Source organism: Triticum aestivum, chromosome 2A (genome assembly GCF_018294505.1).
Source record: "Triticum aestivum cultivar Chinese Spring chromosome 2A, IWGSC CS RefSeq v2.1, whole genome shotgun sequence".
Lineage (NCBI taxonomy): Eukaryota > Viridiplantae > Streptophyta > Magnoliopsida > Poales > Poaceae > Triticum > Triticum aestivum.
This window is the reverse complement of record NC_057797.1, coordinates 779,505,639-779,525,754: the sequence shown is the minus strand read 5'-3', so window position 1 is coordinate 779,525,754 and position 20,116 is coordinate 779,505,639. Positions and strand designations below refer to the sequence as shown.

At 44.7% G+C, this 20,116-nt stretch overlaps 3 protein-coding genes across 3 annotated transcripts; 2 read left to right on the top strand and 1 right to left on the bottom strand.

Moving 5' to 3' along the window:
- The first annotated feature begins 399 nt into the window (after positions 1 to 399).
- LOC123186716 (uncharacterized) lies at positions 400 to 4,808 on the top strand. The gene is made up of 3 exons (XM_044598432.1): positions 400 to 1,027; positions 1,944 to 2,173; positions 3,935 to 4,808. Exons 1-3 carry the CDS (start codon positions 463 to 465, stop codon positions 4,562 to 4,564), a joined length of 1,425 nt encoding a protein of 474 aa, XP_044454367.1. The 5' UTR covers positions 400 to 462; the 3' UTR covers positions 4,565 to 4,808.
- A 3,701-nt stretch (positions 4,809 to 8,509) lies between these two features.
- Positions 8,510 to 10,692, bottom strand: LOC123186715 (uncharacterized). Its single transcript, XM_044598431.1, has 3 exons — positions 9,817 to 10,692; positions 9,374 to 9,606; positions 8,510 to 9,260 (listed from the first exon to the last, which is right to left on the bottom strand). Exons 1-3 carry the CDS (start codon positions 10,601 to 10,603, stop codon positions 8,628 to 8,630), a joined length of 1,653 nt encoding a protein of 550 aa, XP_044454366.1. The 5' UTR covers positions 10,604 to 10,692; the 3' UTR covers positions 8,510 to 8,627.
- Positions 10,693 to 10,892: 200 nt separating this feature from the next.
- On the top strand, positions 10,893 to 14,173 carry LOC123186714 (uncharacterized). Its single transcript, XM_044598430.1, has 3 exons — positions 10,893 to 11,863; positions 12,226 to 12,455; positions 13,343 to 14,173. The coding sequence occupies exons 1-3, from the start codon at positions 11,308 to 11,310 to the stop codon at positions 13,940 to 13,942; spliced, it is 1,386 nt and encodes a 461-aa protein (XP_044454365.1). The 5' UTR covers positions 10,893 to 11,307; the 3' UTR covers positions 13,943 to 14,173.
- Positions 14,174 to 20,116: the final 5,943 nt, after the last annotated feature.

The following is a 20,116-nucleotide window of genomic DNA, read 5'->3' as shown; positions in this document are numbered from 1 at the left end:
TTTTTTTAAGAACAATAAACATTTTTTTGAGGCAAAAAAGTTTTTTGAGACATTTTTTCGAGGCAAATAATAAGGGGCACGGAGGTTTTGGACGGGCCAGCGAGCGGAGAACTGGGCCATACTTTGTCTCTGGGCACTTCTTCTTGGACGGGATACAGGGCTGGACTGAGCTTGCTTCCCGACCACTTTGGTTGAAGCCTTTTCTCCACAAAAAAAAAACTTGGTTGAAGCCTTCAACTCAAAAAAAGAAAAGAAAAAGACTTGGTTGAATCCTAATTGGCGGCGGAATCGGCGACGTAAAGAGAGCTTCCGCCGCCGACTCAGAGATTCAGTCCGACTCTGACTAGCGGAGATCTTATATATCCTAGGCGGCGGGAACCGGGAAGAGAGATCCTATAACAAAGAAAAAAAGAAGCCCTAGGCGGAAACAGAGATCAACGGTGTTGGGGAGAAGAGACGAAGATGGACATGAGGGCGTCGACTTCGAAAACAGACATGGTGGACGCTCTTCGTCGCTACCGTGAGACCCTGAGGTGGGAGACCAGTACGCTGAGGAGCGAGGCCACGTCCGGGGGCCTGGAGACGACCGCCGGAAAGAAGGATTACCTAAATCGTCATCATCCCGACGGGAGATCACTATCTCTCGAATCACCTCAGCTGGTCGAGCACTTGTCCCTCCAGAACCAGAAAGTCGCGAGCCTGCCTCTGGTCACTTTGCCCTACCTCGTTGCAAATCAAGAGGAGGCCCTCGCTCTGCTCTTGCACGAGGCGCTCAAGCTGGGCTACCGGGTCCAGTCTCTGAGGGAACTCGGTGTTCCAATCCCCTTGGAGACGGTCAGATTACTCTATCTCCTGTCAAAAAGATGCGCGGAGATCTCCAGAATCATAGCGAGGCATGGGTCACCCAATTCAGGCAAATCTAATTCTCAGGATGCTCCTGCAGTTTCGGCTTACAAAGAGCGCCGTGTCAGCTGGAACTCCATTTGGGGCAGCCCCGTGTTAAGGTGTGGCGGCTTCAATGACTTAAGTAAGAGCCGTTCATCCATCCATGCTGCTTCATTATCTCACCTAACTTAGTCTCTTTTTTAAAACCTAACTTAGTCTTTATGGTCAGCTTTGCTTCCTTGTTCTTTCTTAATATGAATCAATTTCTCAATCAGTGCAATCGTATCGCTTGCTGCCTTTCCTTCTTGTGCAGTAAAAGTTTAAGTAATTTTGGTAGAAAATTTACTCTGGGGAAACTCATTGTACTAGTTTAGAGGGAATTAGTGCTTGTGCCAGAAATTAGAAAACCCCACACCAAATTCCTACTCCCTCCGTTTCAAATTACTCGTCGCAGAAATGGATGTATTTAGAACTAAAATACATCTAGATACATCCATACCTACGACAAGTAATTCGGAACGGAGGGAGTAGAATATAATGTGAGTGTACTAATGCATCATGCATGTCAGATTTAGGAACAAATCAACTCTCACCAATTTACTGTAAAGACAAGTGAGTAATTACCAAGGGTATTGATCGATCATATACATATGTCTCTCAGAGGCCTAGCGAACCGTACCGTTCAAACATGGAGACAATAAGTTGTCAAATAGGATTAGCTGTTGGAAGGTAGTGAGTAACGAAGTAAAGTCAAGACTACAGTGCATTTGAAAGGAAATACACCAGTGATACGGGTGGTGAAACGGCTATATACCTGCACAAATACACACAAGCACACAGTTTCCCAAGTGGATGTTCCGATTTGATGTCGGTGAGGGTAGCACCTATGTGCTCATGTATTTCCTGCTTTTGGTTCCTTTTTGTTTCTTAATATGCATTTCTCAGTCAATGCAATCATATTACATGCTGCTTTCCTTCTTGTATAGTAAAATATTGCACTTCTCTTGGTTTAGTAATTTGTACATTTATATAACACTACACACATATTGATGTTGCAGCCACATTGTCTCCTATGTACTTTACCCCCTTTGCTCCTGGTATCATCCCATACTCCGGCTTCGCCACCGAGGCATTGCAGATCTACTCCTTCAAAATCTTTGATCTAGATGACAGCTTGAAGTGGCCACTCTATGTGTACGGCGTAGTTGCTGCTCGAGACTTTGTGGATGGTAACCGCAACCTTCTCTTCTCTCGCTCCAGGGCTAACTGCCAAGTACTCACTGAAAAGGTATGTATACGACATTTTTTTTCTTCCTCTTGCATGTGAGGCCTTGTGTATTAAGCATTTACACTAGCAAATATAAAAAATTAATATGTTGGTCGATATGGCTCTGGTGGTTCTTTAATAAGCATAGCTTGATTATCATTACTCTTGGATAAAAACAGTTTGAGTGAAGCAAAGTTTATCCCTATCAGCGCGTAACTACACACCAAGGAAATGGAATTAAACTCAGCAGGATTAGTCGGGTAGCACAGCAGATAACAAACTCACTCTGTGAGTAACATCTAGTTGTAATTAGTACAAGAGGTTATATGAAAAAAAAAATAGTTCCTACTTCTGGCCGAAGTCAAGATCTATTATGGATTAATGCAAGCAGTTTCCATACTGCACCTTCCAGGCAGACTGCGGGCCCTTGTTGATATAGTTGCATGGTTAAATTTGATTCCAATAGTTTGATACATATCTCAACAACAGCAGCAATATTATAGTTCAAGCAAGAAATTTATTCAGTAGACCAAAATGAAAATGGCCGGGGGTGATTCCTCCTTTTCTAAAAAAAACAAAATGAAAATATTTTAGGTAGTAGAGGGGCTCAGTGTCTGTCAGTCTCCCGTTTCGACCTTCTAATGACCATGGAAGATGAAACAGTTCTCATTCAGAGATATAATCCATTGTACTGTGGTCACACTGGTCAGCAGCAAGAAGAACATTCAAACAATCAATGTGACCATTAATTCTTGGTGCTCTGTCCATCAGTACACAAAACTCATAGGAAGGGAATACCATTCTCATTCATAGGCGTTTCAAACAAACAGACAGGTAGCACCTCTGTAAATTAAGCACGGCAGGCAACAAATCAACAAACTCTCTCAAAGCAAAGTATCAGTATTTTTTAGCTATTTGTATTAAGGCACATGCAACTAAAACAACCATAAGAAGAAAAAATAGATGACTCACATGACCTTGCAAGCAAGAATACATACATGTATTCAAACAAAAAGGAGGGAGATGGAACTTTGTGTTAATTGTTCACCTTGGCAAAGATATTATTTTTTTATCAGCTTTGTCACTTCTTATGTTTTTATCTAGCTGCTACATTTCACAATTGTAACTTCGCTAATATTGCACATATTATCTTCCTCCTAAAAATTACATGGCAACCTTCATGTGATTGTCTACGCTCACTTATATTGATGCAAATAAGTAGACATTTGATTGGTACCCCAATGATGTAACTTGGATATTTGATTCGGTGACTCGCTGCTTCATATTTCAGTTAATGAGATACACTATTCAGTTAACAAGATACTGTATTTAGGCATCCATGTAGGAAAGACATCCTATCTAGGTACTTGGGCACGCATCGAGCTTAAATTGTTTTATTTACTTGAGACATCCAAGATAGAAAGAAAGATAAGAGAAAGAAAATTTATGCAGGCACAAAAACCCTAGTGCCTACACCTGAGTAAAACACAAGTAGCATGCAGATTGACTATGCCTATGCATCTAAGTAACTAAGTACTTCCCCAGTTTGGTTAACTTTCCAGAATGAACATGTCTTGTAGGATAGAATCTTTATGCTCTCTAGTTTGTTTACAGAATATGGGAGCTTTATGTTCTGTTTATGAGAACATAGAAGTCATTGAGTTTGTTCCTAAACAAAGTTGTGACGGTCTATTTAAATTTAATCCTTTGTAATACTTTCCATGTTATTCGTATGTTTCATTTTTGCGTTAGTAATGATAACGATGACGATGATGTTTGCAGGATCCTTTTTTGCACTTGACTGGCCCTTCCCGTGCTATACTGTCCGAGTACCCTGTTGACTTTGAAGTTGAACTAAGGATAAAAGATGGAGCAGAGTCCCAAGATAAAGCATTGATGAGTTCTACTAACCACCACCATTTGGGTGGTGATACTGCTCTTTTCTTTGGCTGCCTGTGTAGCGCAGAGATGGGCCTTCAGACTATTCGTAGTGCGGTCCAGGCCACTATCTTGTCTGTTCGTGTTGTTGGAGGGGGATTTCCTTTTGAATTTGGCGTACAAGTTGCTTGTTCATCGTCTACTGGACGTGTTATTGCTGCTGCATGTCGGCAAGTTGTGTTGCTTGATTCTGTTGAAAAATTTCCCCAAGATGGACTAGATGGTTACCTTCCTCTGTCAAGGAATGTTGTTACTGTGGAATCAAAAGGATCGCTGAGGATTATCATAAACGGCTATTCAGAGTCTGGTATTGTTGCTGACGAAGCCCGGCTTGATTTCCCTGCTCAACATTGCCAAATAAGCACTCAAGAATGTACTGTTGGCAATTCTAAGCTGCAGGTTGTCATTGCTTGGTCTCTACTTGTGAGGGACAAGCTCGACAACTTGGCGGAGGGGTACATCTTCCCTCTGTGACTCTTGTTTAGCTCATGCTCTTAGGTGATCAAACTTGGAACTAAGTTTTTTATTTTATTTTGTTGTCTTGTGTAATCATATTTGAAGAAGACCTACATATGTTTATGTTGGCTTGTGTGATCAAACCTGAAGAACTGGACGGATGTTTGTTTGATCTTACATGATCAAACTTGAAGAAGTAGTAGACCAATATATGTTTCTTTTGTTCTATTCCTACAACTTCTAGGGAGGTACCTTTATTATTTATGATGTTTCAGCTTGGAGTAAACCTACATTTGAGTTTGGGTCCAATTGACGAATGCAGTTGTTTTTGGTCAAAGACATGAGCTTTGCCAAGCTAACAAATGTCGGTCACCCCGCATGGCCAAACTAGATCAAAATGTGCCTGTGCATGTTGGCTACTTGAGTTTTCTAAGCTATAGTACCTGTTTCTCATAGTAGAAAATTAACTATACACTTGATTAATCACATTTGGGATGCAAATTGTAAGGCCGGGCAGATTGAGACAGAAGCGAGAGGGTAGCAGAGGTGCTTGTGTCGGAACTGGCTGTTGGGTGTTGCAGTACAGCACATCTTTTGCTTAATGGAACAACTTCAGCATATGATTTACAGTATCCAGTACTAATCTTTTTTTTTAGAAAAGGAGGATGACCACGGGCTCTGTATCTGGGAGATGTATGCGGCCACTTTATTGATTATTCTCGAGGACCTTACAAAGTATTACAACAATATGCCTGAATCCGTCATCTCGACAACATATGCCACTACTCCTATCCATATGATGAAGGGATGCCAGTTGGGCCAAATACCCAGACCACTCACCTAAAGCCGGAAGCACCTAGCCGAGCCACATACCGGGTCTGGGGCACAAACCGGTCTGACGCACTCACATGTGTCATCGCCGCCATCTTCCACAGGTCCGTCTTCAGAGCAGATATTGAGGCTTCTACCTTGTCAGGCCACTCTGCCATCGACACCACCATGACGCCAGACAGCCACCTCCTCCTGCGCGAGTCCATCTACACGCGCATCGGGCGCCGAGTCTCTGTTGCGCCACGCCGCCAAGATCCGCCGTCTTCGATGCGGAGGAGGAAACACTGCTCCACCTCTGGGCGCATCGCCGGCCACCTGCCGCGATGTCGTGCAAGTCCAGCTCTCGGAAAGCACGCAGGGAATCACGATCTTCAAGACGACGCCCTCGGGAGGGGAAGCGACGTATCACGCCATCGTCTGGTGCTGCACCGCAGGTCCTGGGCTTTCACCCGAAGAAAGTGACCCGAGAGCGGAGGAGGTCGGAGAACTCCACAACGGCCCCAAGGAGGAGAGCGACATCCGCAGACACCGCGCTGTCGGCTTTCGCCCGGAGCAACCCTACCTCCGCACCCTCACGCTGCCGAACGAGGATGGGGGAACCCCAGCGCCGCCAGCATGCGAACCCACTGGCCCAAGCACCTCTTGCGCGGCGGCGGCGCCATCACCACGCACGACCACCAACCTCACCGCCGGCCGAAGCTAACGGGCCAGATCGGCCGAGCCCGCCACGGCCAGATCTGAAACCTCGGGACGCCATCCCGTCGAGGCAGCCACGAGCAGCCGGCAGCCCATCACCTGCGAGAGGACGAGGACGCCGCGCCGGGCAGCCGCCATGCCGGCCGGAGACGCCGAGGATGAGACTCCCACCACCACGGGTTCACGCCGGCAACCTAGGCCGCCGAGCGCGCGAAGATCCCTGCCGCCACCGTCCTCCGGCGCGGGCTTCGCCCGGCGGACTCATCCAGCGGCGGCGGGAGGGGGGACGTGTTGTAGAGGGGAGCGGCGGCGGCGTACCTAGGGTTCCCCCGAGCCGCCCTGGGGACGACGCGGGGGACGTGCGGAGAACTCCTATGAAACGTGCGGAAATATTCAAACAAGCAAGCAATAAAGTACAAATCTGAGTAGTAAAATAAAGTAATAAAGCAGTTGATCCTACAGCAGTAGCGAAAATATCACAATGGACTGAACTTCAAACAAGCAATATATGGCATTGGCAATTTCCTAGGTTCCAAAGCATGCCGTTATATTCTAGCAGTCAGAGAGCCTAACACAAGCTTACTCCAGTACTATTGAGTTAATGTTGAGGATACTCTTATGTTTTCTGCTAATAAGGATATTCACCAGGGGCATCCAGTGTAATGATCTCATCCACAAGATTGCCCACAAGAACCCCAAGACAGTTGGCGAGCTCTTTGACATCGGCAACATCCATAGGACTTGCGAGGAGGCCATTCGCGGCAGATCCAGAGGTGACAAGGGGAAGGAAGAGCAAGGCTCCAGAGTCCTCCAAGCCTAAGGACCGCACTGAGTCATCTAACAAGAAAAACAAGCAGCAGAAGCGTAAAAGTTGAAGACCTCGTCGCAGCTAATATACTCTGCCCAGAGGAGAGGACATCTCTGCCTGTTTATTATATGTACGATATACTTTTCTCCAAGAAATTATTAGCAAAAATCGACTGGAGCGGTCAGGGATGTTTGGTGGACGAGACTATCCAACTAAACTCTATATAAGGCCTGCGAAGAGATTTGCAAGTCAAAGAAGAGAAGGAACTTGGGCGTCAGGAATCCAGAAGCAGCGAATGAGGCATTACTTTGTCAATTCAGCATGGAAGATTGTGTTTGATCCTGAAAATAATACTTCAATATTTACAGGAGAAGAATCAAGCTGCATTGAGAGCGGCTTCATCTGCTTCCTGTGTTTCAGATCTATAAGAAGTAAGGCACGAACTCTAGCACTAATACATTGGAACTCCAGCGAGCACAAACAGATTCAAGCGACTTCAGTTGCAGAATCTGCATTGCAGGCGGAAAACCCAAGCCCCAGGTATTGGCCGCTCAAACTGGAGAAGATGCCTTCTTAACTGACTGTCAAGCTCCTGCCAAGGCAGCAGCACGAAAAGCACCCGTGACATGGAACAATCAGATCCAATCTGCATTGGTTTGTTCGGTATTATCCGAATCTTCAAAATCAAAAGGGAGAACAATAAGCTAGCTCATACACAGGCTTAGGATGTATAGTTGTTTCCGACCAAGGTAGTCTTCTTCTACTTGCCCTGTAAAAAGCTGGTACCAATTATCAGAGTGCAAGCACATTGAAGTTAGTGACTTGGCTTTGAGTTTAATAAATTTCAAGTTGCCAGAAAAAGAGGTATTACCTCTGTAAACAAATGTAAGACGTTTTAGCCAAGGTTTTGGTTACCGGTCGAAATTTCAAGATTTTCAATGGTTACCGCATATTTCCGCGCCCCTCGGTAAATCCCCATACCAAGCAAAAAATACCATTTTTTGAATTTAAACGCTTGATTTATAGTAAAGTACGTAGGATCTAATTAATATCATGAGAGTTTGTTTTGACGTGTTGGTAGCAACCTACTTCATGTTTTGAGAGGCCTCTGGTTCGAATGTTCCTTCATTCACTCATTTGAATTTAATATTCAAGTATAAAATCGTCGAAATATTCTCGGTAACCGTGGTAACCACGTTTACCAGTCCCCCTCGGTAAAATTGCCCAATTCGGTGGTTTTAGCTCACTACGTTATTGATCTATAAAACATCTCATATTTGTTTACAGAGGGAGTATCTATGAGTTGCTTGAACTACAGAAGTCCTTGGTTACATATTTGGTTCAGTTGTGTTCTGTGACAAGAACTCGAGCCATCTAACATCCCTGGGGGACCTGACACTGGATACTATATAAATTAATTTTCTTCCTTGGAGTAGACTTGCACCCTGCAGTTACCACCTTATGATGATCTGGTAGCTCACAGGCCTGACTTATGCAATGTCCACAAACAACGTACCAAGCAACCAAAAGTATAATAACATATAATAGTACAATAAGGTATAGTCAGATCAGATAATACAATATAAAGTCGATACACAAATAGCATAGTACAATAAGTTATAGTCCGATCAGATAACACAATAGAGAGCAATACACAAATAGTTGGGACATCATCCTACTTGCATAGCTGGCCGACATACAAATAACATACCACTAGCCAATAGATTAGATGGGCAAGACAGCACACTACGTCTGGGTAGAATAACCCTTAATTAGTAAATCCATCTTGTCCCGGACAATCCGGGACCAAGCAACCGTGATGTCCACCTTAGTGCCACAGACGAAACAACTACCCATACTTACGTTGCAATCCTGGGGATGGAAGTCAACATCGACTGGAGGATCAGATTCCCCGTATGCTCGTATGCCTTGTATGCTAACTTTCAACCGTCCTTGCAATTGTACTGACACAACGCTCCTTGAAAGAGAAATATACCCATCTAAACCATCTTCAGGAATTTTTTCAGCGGAGTCAAGCAAAACAACTTCATCACATGAGTGATCATCAAGCTCTGCAGAATACGAGGTGCAAGTAACTCGGCCGCCGCATTCAAAAGGCCACCCCCCTTTACCAATATGAACCCCCACGATAGTTGCCTGGACCGTTGCAGCAAGTCGCCCAAGGCTCAACTCTGCACTACACATGGAGCCATGGAAGCATAAAGGTTGTTCTGAATCGTCGTAACGCTTGCTAAGACTCATCAATACTCTGTCTTTGATCTCATCATCGCCCTCAATAATTCTTAGTTTGACTTCAAAGTCAACAGGATCTTCGGCTACAATTGCACGAGAAGGGCCAGTCAAGCATAGGGAAGAGTCCTGCAAGCATTATATCACCATTTTACTTGAATGGAATGTTTTGCTGAAGAAGGAAAAAACACTTTAGAAAAAGATGAAACTGAAGAGAAAACTAAATGTAAAACAGTGCATACATTTTCAGTGAGTACTTGGCCATAAAACTTTGACCGACAGAAGAGAAGGTTGCGGTTGCGGTCCACGGTGTCCCGGGCAGCGACCTCGCCGTAGACATAGAGTGGCCACTTGAGGTCATTGTGCAGTCGAGTAATTTTGAAGGAGTAGATCTGCACGGTTGTCCCAGTGACAGCAGCAGGGGGCAGGGTGATACCGGGTGTGTAGTGTGTAAACTGCATAGGACTCAAAGTGGCTGCAACAACAAAGCCAAGTGTGAGCTGTCGTCAGAAATCTAATAATATGATGACTAAATTGAGCTATTCTCTTACATAAAGAAAAATGAGGGAGGAAGTTGGTGTTCTGCTGAAATTCCTTTAGATATGTATAGATATATAGAGCAAACAGACTAGCTAGACATATAAAGTTGAGTAACCTAAGCAGCATGCATGTATGTTTTACTTACTTTTATCTTGGAACCGGCCGCACTGTCCGGTCTTGCTGGTGTTTGTATCTTCCCAGTATCCACGGTGGCCGGCGAAAAGTCGCAGCTCAGTATCCATACCCTCTTTGAGACGCTCCATTGGCGATTTTGTTTCCTGCTGGTCAGGGGCTTGCGCCACCACCATCGGCTGCTTCTTCTTCTGCTTCCACTGCCTCCTCTTCTCCTCCCTCTCTCTCGCTGCCTCCCTCTCCGCCTCCTTCTCCCTCTCATACTCCTCCTCGTCCTCCTCCGTGAACATGATCGCCAACTCATTCTTGTAAAGGTAGGGTCTCTCCCTGACATTGTGGGAGAGACGCAAGAATTCGTTGGATAGCATCATCTCCTTCTCATCATCATCCTTCTCGACCACCTCCTCGGCTGGCTTGTGTAAGAGATCCTTTGATATTTTAACTAATCTGGACGCTGTGCTAACCAGCTCTTCTGCATTGTACGAGGAGACGGAGGCATGGGAGTTGGAGAGAAAGTGTGACATGGATAGCATCCGGTGGCCCAAGTCCTCCGTGTCTTGGAGGGTGAAATCGAAGTATTTTTCAAGTCCTTTGTCGTCGTCTCTAACCTGCAGTGAGTCCATCTTCTTCTGAACGGGCGATGGGTTCTCGGCGTTGATTCCAGCGACCCTCGACATTGTTGTTGTAGTAGAGGTTGTGTCCTCCCAGCGAGAAATCCTGGGAGTAAGCGACTCCAGCAAGTCTTGGCGTTCCCTCTCCAGGGACATGATATCGTTTATCAGCTCCATCTCCATCTCCATCTCCCTACCAAGCAACGAGAGCGGCCGGCGCCGCCGCTAGCTTAGGGTTTCAAACAAGTGGCCGGGCTGGGAGTTGGGATACTTAATATACTGTCCCTTTTTTTGCGGGGAACATTACTTATAATATACTGTCCGTGTTAGAGTTAAACACAGCTTAGAACTTCTATATATACGTGTACGTGTACGTAGGTTACATATATGCATGTGTGTGTCCGAGTAGGACTAGTACGTCGACGATATATAAAAAACGACTAGGTTTGCCTGTAAACAACTGTACCGTGACGTGATATATAAAAAAGAAAAGAGAAGGCTCGAGCCTGTGGCTATCAATCCACCGGCGATTTGTGTGCGTGCATTGTGTGTTCCGGCTAGAATCAATCGGCTATATTGGAGGCAAGCTTTGTACCTGCATATCGCAGGCTACGGTGCTAAAAAATCGAAGGTCAATCGAGCCAGCTTAGGGCAGGAACCAAGTCGATAGAGCGAGCTCTGCTTCGTCGTGGACTCGTGGTGCCCGCCGTTCATCGTGGCATGTCATCATCGCCAGTAAGTACTGGGAGTTAGTCCTGCTCGGTCGCCGTCCTCTGCTTGCACCGCCGAGAGGCGAGGTGCAATCATCTTGGTTGAAACCTGGTAGGCGCGCGTAGGTTATTCCCAAAAAAGAGAACTTAACCCTAGGCGGCGGCGGGGACAAAAAGGTGCGGATGGACAAGGGGTCGATCCCGTCGGAGAATGAAGACTTGGTAGACGCTCTCCGTCGTCACCGTGAGATCCTGAGATGGGAGACGGATCTCCTGAGGATGGAGATCACGTCCCGGGATCTGGCGACGATGACCGGAAAGAAGGCTTATCTAAAGCGCCATCATGCCGCCAGCGATGGGAGATCAATATCACCTCAGTTGGTCGATCACATGTCCCTCCACAGGATCAAAGAAATCAAACCGGTGAGTTTGCCCTACCTGGTGGATAATCATCAAGAAGCCCTGGATCTGCTCTTGCACGAGGCGCACAAATTGGCCTACCGGATCCATTCTCTGAGGAAAGAATTCAGTGCCACCATCCCCTTGGAGAAGCTCAGATTATTCCATCTCCTGTCGCAAGAATGTCTGAGGATCTCCAAAACCATAGCCACGCATGGATCGCCAATTTCTTGTGAATCTTCTGAGGATGCTGAAATTTCTCTTTTCAAAGAGCGTCGTAACGGCTGGGAATCTACTTGGGGCAGTCCGGTGTTACGGTGTGGCAGCTTCAATGATATAAGTAAGATAACAGTTCATCCACCTAATTTCCTCTTGTTAGTCCGCTTTGCTCCTTTTATACCACTCCATCTGTTCCTAAGTATAAAACTTTTTAGCTAATTCAATATGGACTATATACGGAACAAAATGAGTGAATGTGCACTCTAAAATAAGTCTATATACATCCAAATCTTGTCCATATTGGAAACTCTAAAAGGTCTTATATTTAGGAATGGAGGGAGTATTGTTCAGTTAATCTACATGTCCCAATCAGTGCAATCACAACACTTGCTGCTTTGCTTCTTGGATAGTGAAAAGAATATTCTAGTCCCTTGATTTACTGATTTCCAGATTTATATAACACTACCCACATTGATGATGCAGCCACACTGTCCCCTATGTACTATACGCACTCTGCACCTCGTGTCATTGAATCCTCTCGTTACATCACCAAGGCCTTGCAGATCTACTCCTTCAAAATCTTTGACCTAAATGAGAACTTGAAGTGGCCACTCTATGTGTACGGTGTGGTGGCTGCTCGAGACGCTGTGGACTTTAACCGCAACCTTCTCTTCTCCTGCTCCAGGGCTAACTGCCAAGTAGTCACAGAAAAGGTATGTATGAAATGTTTTTCCCCTTCCTCTTGTATGCATGTGATTTTTTGTAATTATACTAGCAAATAGAAACTTAATATGTCGATATGGCTCAGCTAGTTCTTAAGTAAGAAAAGCATAGCTTGATTATTAGTATTACTCTTGGCTGAAAACAACCTGATCGAAGCAACTCATTTCTTTTATCTGGTTACTACATTTCACAATTGTACCTTCAGTAATATTTAACAGATTTCCTTCCTTCCTCCTAAAAGTCACATGCCCACCTTCAGGTGATTGTCCATGAACATTCATATGGATGCAGACAATTAGGTATTTGATGCCTTTGTACCACAATGATGCAACTTGAATGCTCGATTGGGTGACTGGCTGCTACTTTTTTCAGTTAATGGGATACAATATTCAGTTAACAAGATACAATATTTAGGCGTCCTTGCAGGAAAGACATCCTATCAAGCTAGCTACTTGAGCATGCGCTGGCGCTTAAAAGAGACGTCCAGGACAGATATAAAGATAAGAGGAAAAATAATAAAAGTTCTAGCAGGAGCAAAACACCTGTGCATGCACCCGAGCAAAAAGCAAGTAGCATGCAGATTAACTATGCCTATGCATCCCAGTAAATAAGTAATATCTAGTTTGGCTAACTTTCCTGTGTCAACATGTCTTGCAGGACAGAACCTTTATACTCTATCAGTCTATCTATAGTTTGTTCACTGAAAATGCGAGCTTGTGTTCCATTTATGAGAAACCAAAAAGTCATTGAGTTTGTTCCTAAGAAAAGTTGTGATGGTCTATTTAAATTTACACCTTTATAATACTTTCCATACTATCTCATTATATGTTTGTCCGTTTCAGCTAAGCATTAGTAATGACAATGATGATGTTTGCAGGATCCTTTTTTGCACCTGACTGGCCCTTCTCGTGCAATTGTCGCTGACGAACCTGTTGACTTCGAAGTCGAGCTAAAGATAAAATTTGGAACAGATCAGTCCCAGGATATAGCATTGATCAGTGCTACTAACCACTACTCTGGAGGTGATGCTGCTTTTTTCTCTGGCCGCTCTTGTTCGGCAACATTGAGGCTTGAGACAGTTCCTAGAGCGGCCCAGGCAACTATATTGTCTATTCGAGTGGTTGGAGGAGTGTCTCTTTTCGAATTTGGAGGCCGGGTTGCTTGCTCGTTCTCTACTGAAGAGTATGTTGATCCCACATGCGAGCAAGTTGTGCTGGTTGAGTCTGCTGAAAAGATTCCTGAGGATGATGGTTACCTTACACTGTCAAGGAAGGTTGTTACGGCAGGACTACAAGGAGGATTGCAAGTTGCCATACAAGCCTATGGGGGATCTGACCGTCCATCCGTATCCGGTCTTCTTTACTTCCCTTCCCAGTATTGCAGGGTAAGTCGGCGCACATGCTTGGTCGGTGGCTTTGAGGTGGAGGTAACTGTTGCTTGGTCGTGGTTTGTACAGGACAAGATGGAAATCTTGTGATCAAGGGATCTACTACCTATCTTGCCCATCTACTATGTATCGCTACTCGTTAGTAAAAATGTTTGAATTATTTGTATGTCGGCCAGCTATGCAAGTAGGATGGTGTCCCAACTCCCAACTGTTTGTGTATAGACTTTATATTGTGTTATCTGATCTGACTATAACTTACTGTACTATGTTATACTTTTGGTTGCTTGGTACATCTAGTGCATTTAATTTCCCACCTGCTGCCATTGATGGGTTATTTATGAACATTGCATAATATAAGTCAGGCCTCTGAGCTCGTGATCATACCAAATCAACATAAGGTGGTGACTGCAGGGTGCAAGTCTACTGCCAAGGAAGAAAAATAATTTAGAGGGTCCAGTGTCGGGTCCTCTAGGGATGGTAGATAGCCGGAGTTTTATTTTATTTTATTTTATTTTTTGCGGGGGAGATGACCAGAGTTCTCCAGTCACAGAACACAATCAAACCGAAGTTGTCACCACGGACACGGTTATTCTATGGTTCAAGCAGCTCGTACATAACTTATTTTAGCAACTTCAAATTTATTACTCAAAGACAAGTCATTAAGGGCGGGCACCTCTAACCGATCCCCAATAAACTATTAGAGGAGGATAAATCTGATTCTCCTCATCTAACGAGGAACCAACCGAACCCCAAAAACCATTAGTCGAGAAAAACTCTTACTCCACAGCAGACGTGACTCTTAAATACACTTGACTGACTACTTGTGGAGTAAAAATTCCCCAACCAATTTCACCTCACCTTCCACCGCCTCGCCCGCCTAATCCATGCCGGCGCACCCCCATCCTCACCAACATCCACTTTGGCGCCGGATTGCCGCCGATAATGGCCGGATCCAATCGCTCGTGGCCATGGCAGTTCACCCTCCTCCCGCGCCGGTGCCAGTGCTTCTTCCTCCCACATCCCCGGTCTCCTGCCACCGACCGCGCAACGGCAATACATCTTGGTGCCCTGCAGCACCGATGAGGGACGTGGGTCGCGGAGATAACCGACCGTGACACGGGCCGATCTGGGTTGGCTCCTTCCACTCCCCGTGTGGGTGGTGTGCGAATACGACATCATGCAAGTCTGCTTCCACGGCACCAATGCCCGGCACAACTTCCTCGACGGCTTGTCGCGGTGGGAGCCTGTCGGGGTGGCCACCGCACGGGAGACATGGGAATACGGGGAGACCCGCGAGCGCCTTGAGGAGTGGCAAGCAGACAAGGCGCACATGGCGGAGCTCCCCGAGCTCTACATGGAACGCATCGAGGCAAAGAGCCGGTTGTACGTGCTGGGGTGAGAGATCATCGACCTCTCATCTAGCAACTCCAACGGTGACAACGACGACGGTGGCAACGGAGTAGGACATGGTGATACCAACGACTAGGGCCATGGACGTCAAATCGGAGGGCTTAACGAATCAGAGTGGGAGTGCTTGGAGAACGAGAGCGGCAGCGAGTAATTTTTAGTAAGTTTTTATGCAATGTAGTATAAATATTGTTTGTTGTAAGTTATCAAAATATTCGGAATTTGTGTAGTAGTTTTATGTAGGAGTTTTATGCAAGTTTGATGTAGTCTTTGAACCAAATTTGTGTTGCATTTTTTTTACTCCGTTAAGTATTGAGGATCGGTTAGAGATGGCATTCTTTAGAAGAGCAAAGACACTCTCGGCTTTATCCTCCTCTAAGTTTTATGGATCGGTTATTGATGCCCTAACATCAATGTGCAAGGTTGCACACTCAGGGCTTTTACACCGCATGTCGAAGAAGACTGCCTTGATCGGAAACAACTATGCAGACATGAGCATACATCCTTATGGTCTTATGGAGAGTTGGAGACGAAGCATCATGAGCCAATGTATGAGTTCGCTTCTTGTTCTCCCTTTTGATTTTGAAGATTCGGGTAATATCGAAGAAACTGCTGAAGAATGGGTCTGATTGTTCAATGCCATGGGTGATTTTCATGATCTTACCTCAACATTGGTTTATCATCATCATCATCAGTAAGATAATCTACACTGCAAGATGAGGGCCTATGCGTAAATGCTTTTGAAAGGTAGATTTGATAATGCTAATAGATTTGATCTATGAATCACCTATACTCTTTGTTTCTCATAGTATGAAAAATATATCTGAAACTATAGGTCAGGATGAGGGTCAGGTGAGCTTGCTCTCCATGATTAAGCCTTAATCAATCACACTGGAGTTGCCAATTGCAATGCAAGGAAGATGGAAAGCAACAACAGCAACATCATAAGCATTAGTGGAGAGGGGGTGCTTCTGCCAGAGCCGCTGCAGACGAGTCGGCCGACTGTTGCGGTACGAGCACACCGATTGCTTCCTGGAACAACAGAATGTACAAGACCAAACGGTTAGGAGGAGCAAAGATCCATTGAAGTGCCTGTCATGCGGAGATAAGTTCCATGTAAACTGACACAAGCTTATCAAATCAGAATGGCACTGTATATTGAGAAATTGCTTGTGGGTGTGAGATGATTGCTATAGTGAAAGCAAGTAGCTTGCAAATTACTATGCTTACACATCTAAGTAAATAAGTAATAACTAGTTTGGTTAACTTTCCTGTGTCAACATGTCTTACAGGGTAGAACCTTTATACTCTATAGTTTGTTTACTGAAAATGGGCGGTTGTTTTCCATTTATGAGAAACAAAAAAATCATCGAGTTTGTTTCTAATAAAAGGTGTGATGGTCTATATAAATTTAGCCTTTATAATACTTTCCATGCTATCTCATATTATATGTTCGACCGTTTCAGTTAAGCAATAGTAATGCTAATGATGATGTTTGCAGGATCATTTCTTGCCTTGGCTGGCCCTTCTCGTGCAATTCTGGCTGATGACCTTTTGCTATTTTTTAGATTTCTTTGTTTGGGTTTGTTGAGTTGAGCCCTCAGAATGACCTTTTGCACCTTGTGTCCATACTCCATACTTTTTTTCTTTTTTTTCCTGTTGAGACTATGTGTGTATCTTGTGGTAACTTGGCGATTGCTTTATTTACACTACACCATAACACTTGATTAGAGGCAGTAAACTGCCGGGAGAAATACCTTATCAAGGACAAATAATCTGCCGGGAATTACCTTACTGCCGCCACAACTAAATATGGGCAAATAAACTGCCGGGAGAATATAAGTTACCGGGGCATACGGACTGCCGGGATGATCCGCGACAGGTTTTCTGCCGGGATAACTGGGTCACGGCCCACTAACTGCCGGGACGTGGTGCAAGCCATAAAGTGAAATCTTTTGGGCCTAATTGTGCGGGAGAGCGAGCGAGGGCGCGAGACAGAAAAATATTCGCGGGCCGACCATTCCCAAATTCCAACTACTACTCGTCTCAGCCTCTAGTTCTCAAAAAAAAAAAACTCGTCTCAGCCTCTTTCTCTCAAAAGAAAAAAGAACTCCTCTCAGCCCTTCTCCAAATCGTTCCCCAAATTAAACCCTAGCCAAATCGAACATCACCCCGCCCTCCCCCCCCCCTTCCCCCGCTGCCGCCGCCGTTAACCACCCACCGGAGTGTTCGCTTCATCCCCCACAACCGCCGCACCCTAGCACACTCCTCAGCCGCCGCGGAACAACCTCCTCATCCGCCGGCGAGCACCCTTTGTCGCTTCCTCCTCGACCTCCGCTGCACCGAGCACCGGCTTCCTTCCCCGACCAACGCCGTCGTTCCCAAATACCCTCGGCAGCACCCCCAGTGCTGCCTCCCGATGCTTTCTCTCCGGCAGCACCACGGCCTAGTACCCCGCCATCGTCCCTATCGACTTTGAAGTCAAATTAAAGATGAATGTGGAACATATCAGCCCCAAGATAAGGCATTGATTAGTTCTACTAACCACTACACTTTTAGAGATGATGCTGCTTTTTTCTTTGGCCGCTCTTGTTGGGAAAGTTGAGTCTTGAGACACTTCCTAGAGCGGTCCAGGCCACTATCTTATCTATTCGTATTGTTGAAGGGGTGTCTCCTTTTAAATCTAGAGGCCGAATTACTTGCTCCTCATCTATTGAAGAGTCTGTTGATCCCACATGTGAGCAAGTTGTGTTGCTTGATTCTATTGAATTTTTCCCGGGAGATGGACTAGATGGTTACCTTCCACTGCCAAGGAAAATTATTTGAGTAGAATTAGATGTAGGATTAAAAGTTTGCATTCAAGGCTACGGGGGATCTGGTTGCCCATCCGGATCTGGCCTTGTTTACTTCCCTCCCCACTACTGCAACATAAATCAGCGTACATGTCGTGTATGTGGCTCTCAGGTCGAGGTCACTATTGCTTGGTCCCGACTTGTGCGGGACAAGACATATATACTCTCCCGAGTGTAGTGTGCTATATTCCACATCTAATATGTTTTGCAAGTGGTATGTTAAAACATTGGAAGTATTTGTTTGTCGTCTAGCTATGCAAGTAGGGTGATGTCCCAACTGTTTTCTATATCGACTCTACATTATGTTATTTTATCTGACTATAACTTATTTTACTATGTTTTCATTAATGATAGTTTTGTTCTGTGGAAATATGTAACGCCCAAGATGCAGTCCTAACTGCAATCCTGTCTAGAGTTAGAAGCGCATCTCGAGTCGCCTCAACATATGACTTCATGACTTCAATGCAGACACACATGGTCATATGTTGGAAACATCACAACACATACAAATACTAGAAGAGTAGTACAAGAATAATCATACTGCATACAAATGCCATACATAGCTATATCACAAAACAGAGGTCACATGACCCAACATTACATTACAAGCATCTTTCAGAAGGCACGGTCCAAGTAGCGGATAAGAAGCAAATTGGCTTTTTTTTCCAGCAAAGTAGCAGGTTTATCTACCTATTAATGGAGTGGTCTCTGAAGGCTGCAACACACATGTTAGTGGAAATGCCGCAGTGGGGAATCTGATAGTGCGGGGTGGTCGTGTATGGAATCTAATCTGCCTCACCAAGTCAACGATTTGGATTTGACCATCTTATCACAGGAACTTCCTTGTATAATTTCCCCAACCTGAGTACTCCTATATATTTACAGACAGCGACTCGCTGCTTTAGAGATGTCCTAAGGATATGCTATCAGCGAATCCCCGTACAGGTCATCCAAAATTATTCTTTTACCAATAAATATGGACAATCATACTAGCATGCTGAGTTTTTTTAGGGTGATCTTTACCAATGAATTATTCTTTATCGAAAATGTGCATCTTCTAACAAAGCTAGCAATCGTACACTCTCAAGGAAAATCTGACAAAGCGATCCATGAAAAGGCAAACTGTTTCTTGCTTATAAGCAAAGGATCACATAAACTATATATAAAGCTCTACAGTACAAGATAAGGATGCATCACAAGAAGCAGAAGGAAACAGCACTGCTTACCCTTTTGCTCAAATTCTAATTGTGATTTTTCTGTTGTATAATACTCCCTCCGTCCCAAAATAAGTGACTCAACTTTGTACTAGCTTTAATAGTCCCAAAATAAGTTATTTTGGGACGGAGGGAGTATATTGTAGACACATCATTGTGCTATATTTATTTGTAGTAATCTGAAAGGAGTTTTTTTATGAAAAAATTGTACAGATTGTGAGAAAAAAAAGCCAAGTTGAAACGTGAACAAATCTGTTGGTGAGGACAAATTTGGCCTTCCAGGGCAAACAAGTTCTGCAAATTTGTACAGCTTGTGAAAAAGTAGATGATGAGAAATTTATAAAACATGTGTCATGAGTTTTGTAAAATTTATGACTAAACATGTGTCAGCCCGCTATTTAAGGCTGATATATGGGGACTTCAAAGTGTTTGACTGAAGCACCGCGTACTACATGAAAATCACACCTTCCCATGTATATCAGTCTGGAGCAATGCTAGGTTCACGGGGAATTGTTTTACGGGATCAACGGACTGGCTGAGGTGGGGGTTTGGGATTGGAAGTTAGGGATGAGGCAGGGCCCACTCCATTGAAAATTAGGGGGGAAGAGATTAGTTAGTTGGAAAGATTAAATAAAGCTCCGTAATCGTTCGGTGCGTGTAGGATTATTGATCTCCCTGTAAGCGGAGTGTAGAAACATGGGTGCTCAGCTTACATCCGCATAAGCCGAGTATGGAATGGAAAACTCACAGCAACAAAAGGAGACTCGGCTTACATCCAAATAAGTTGTGGG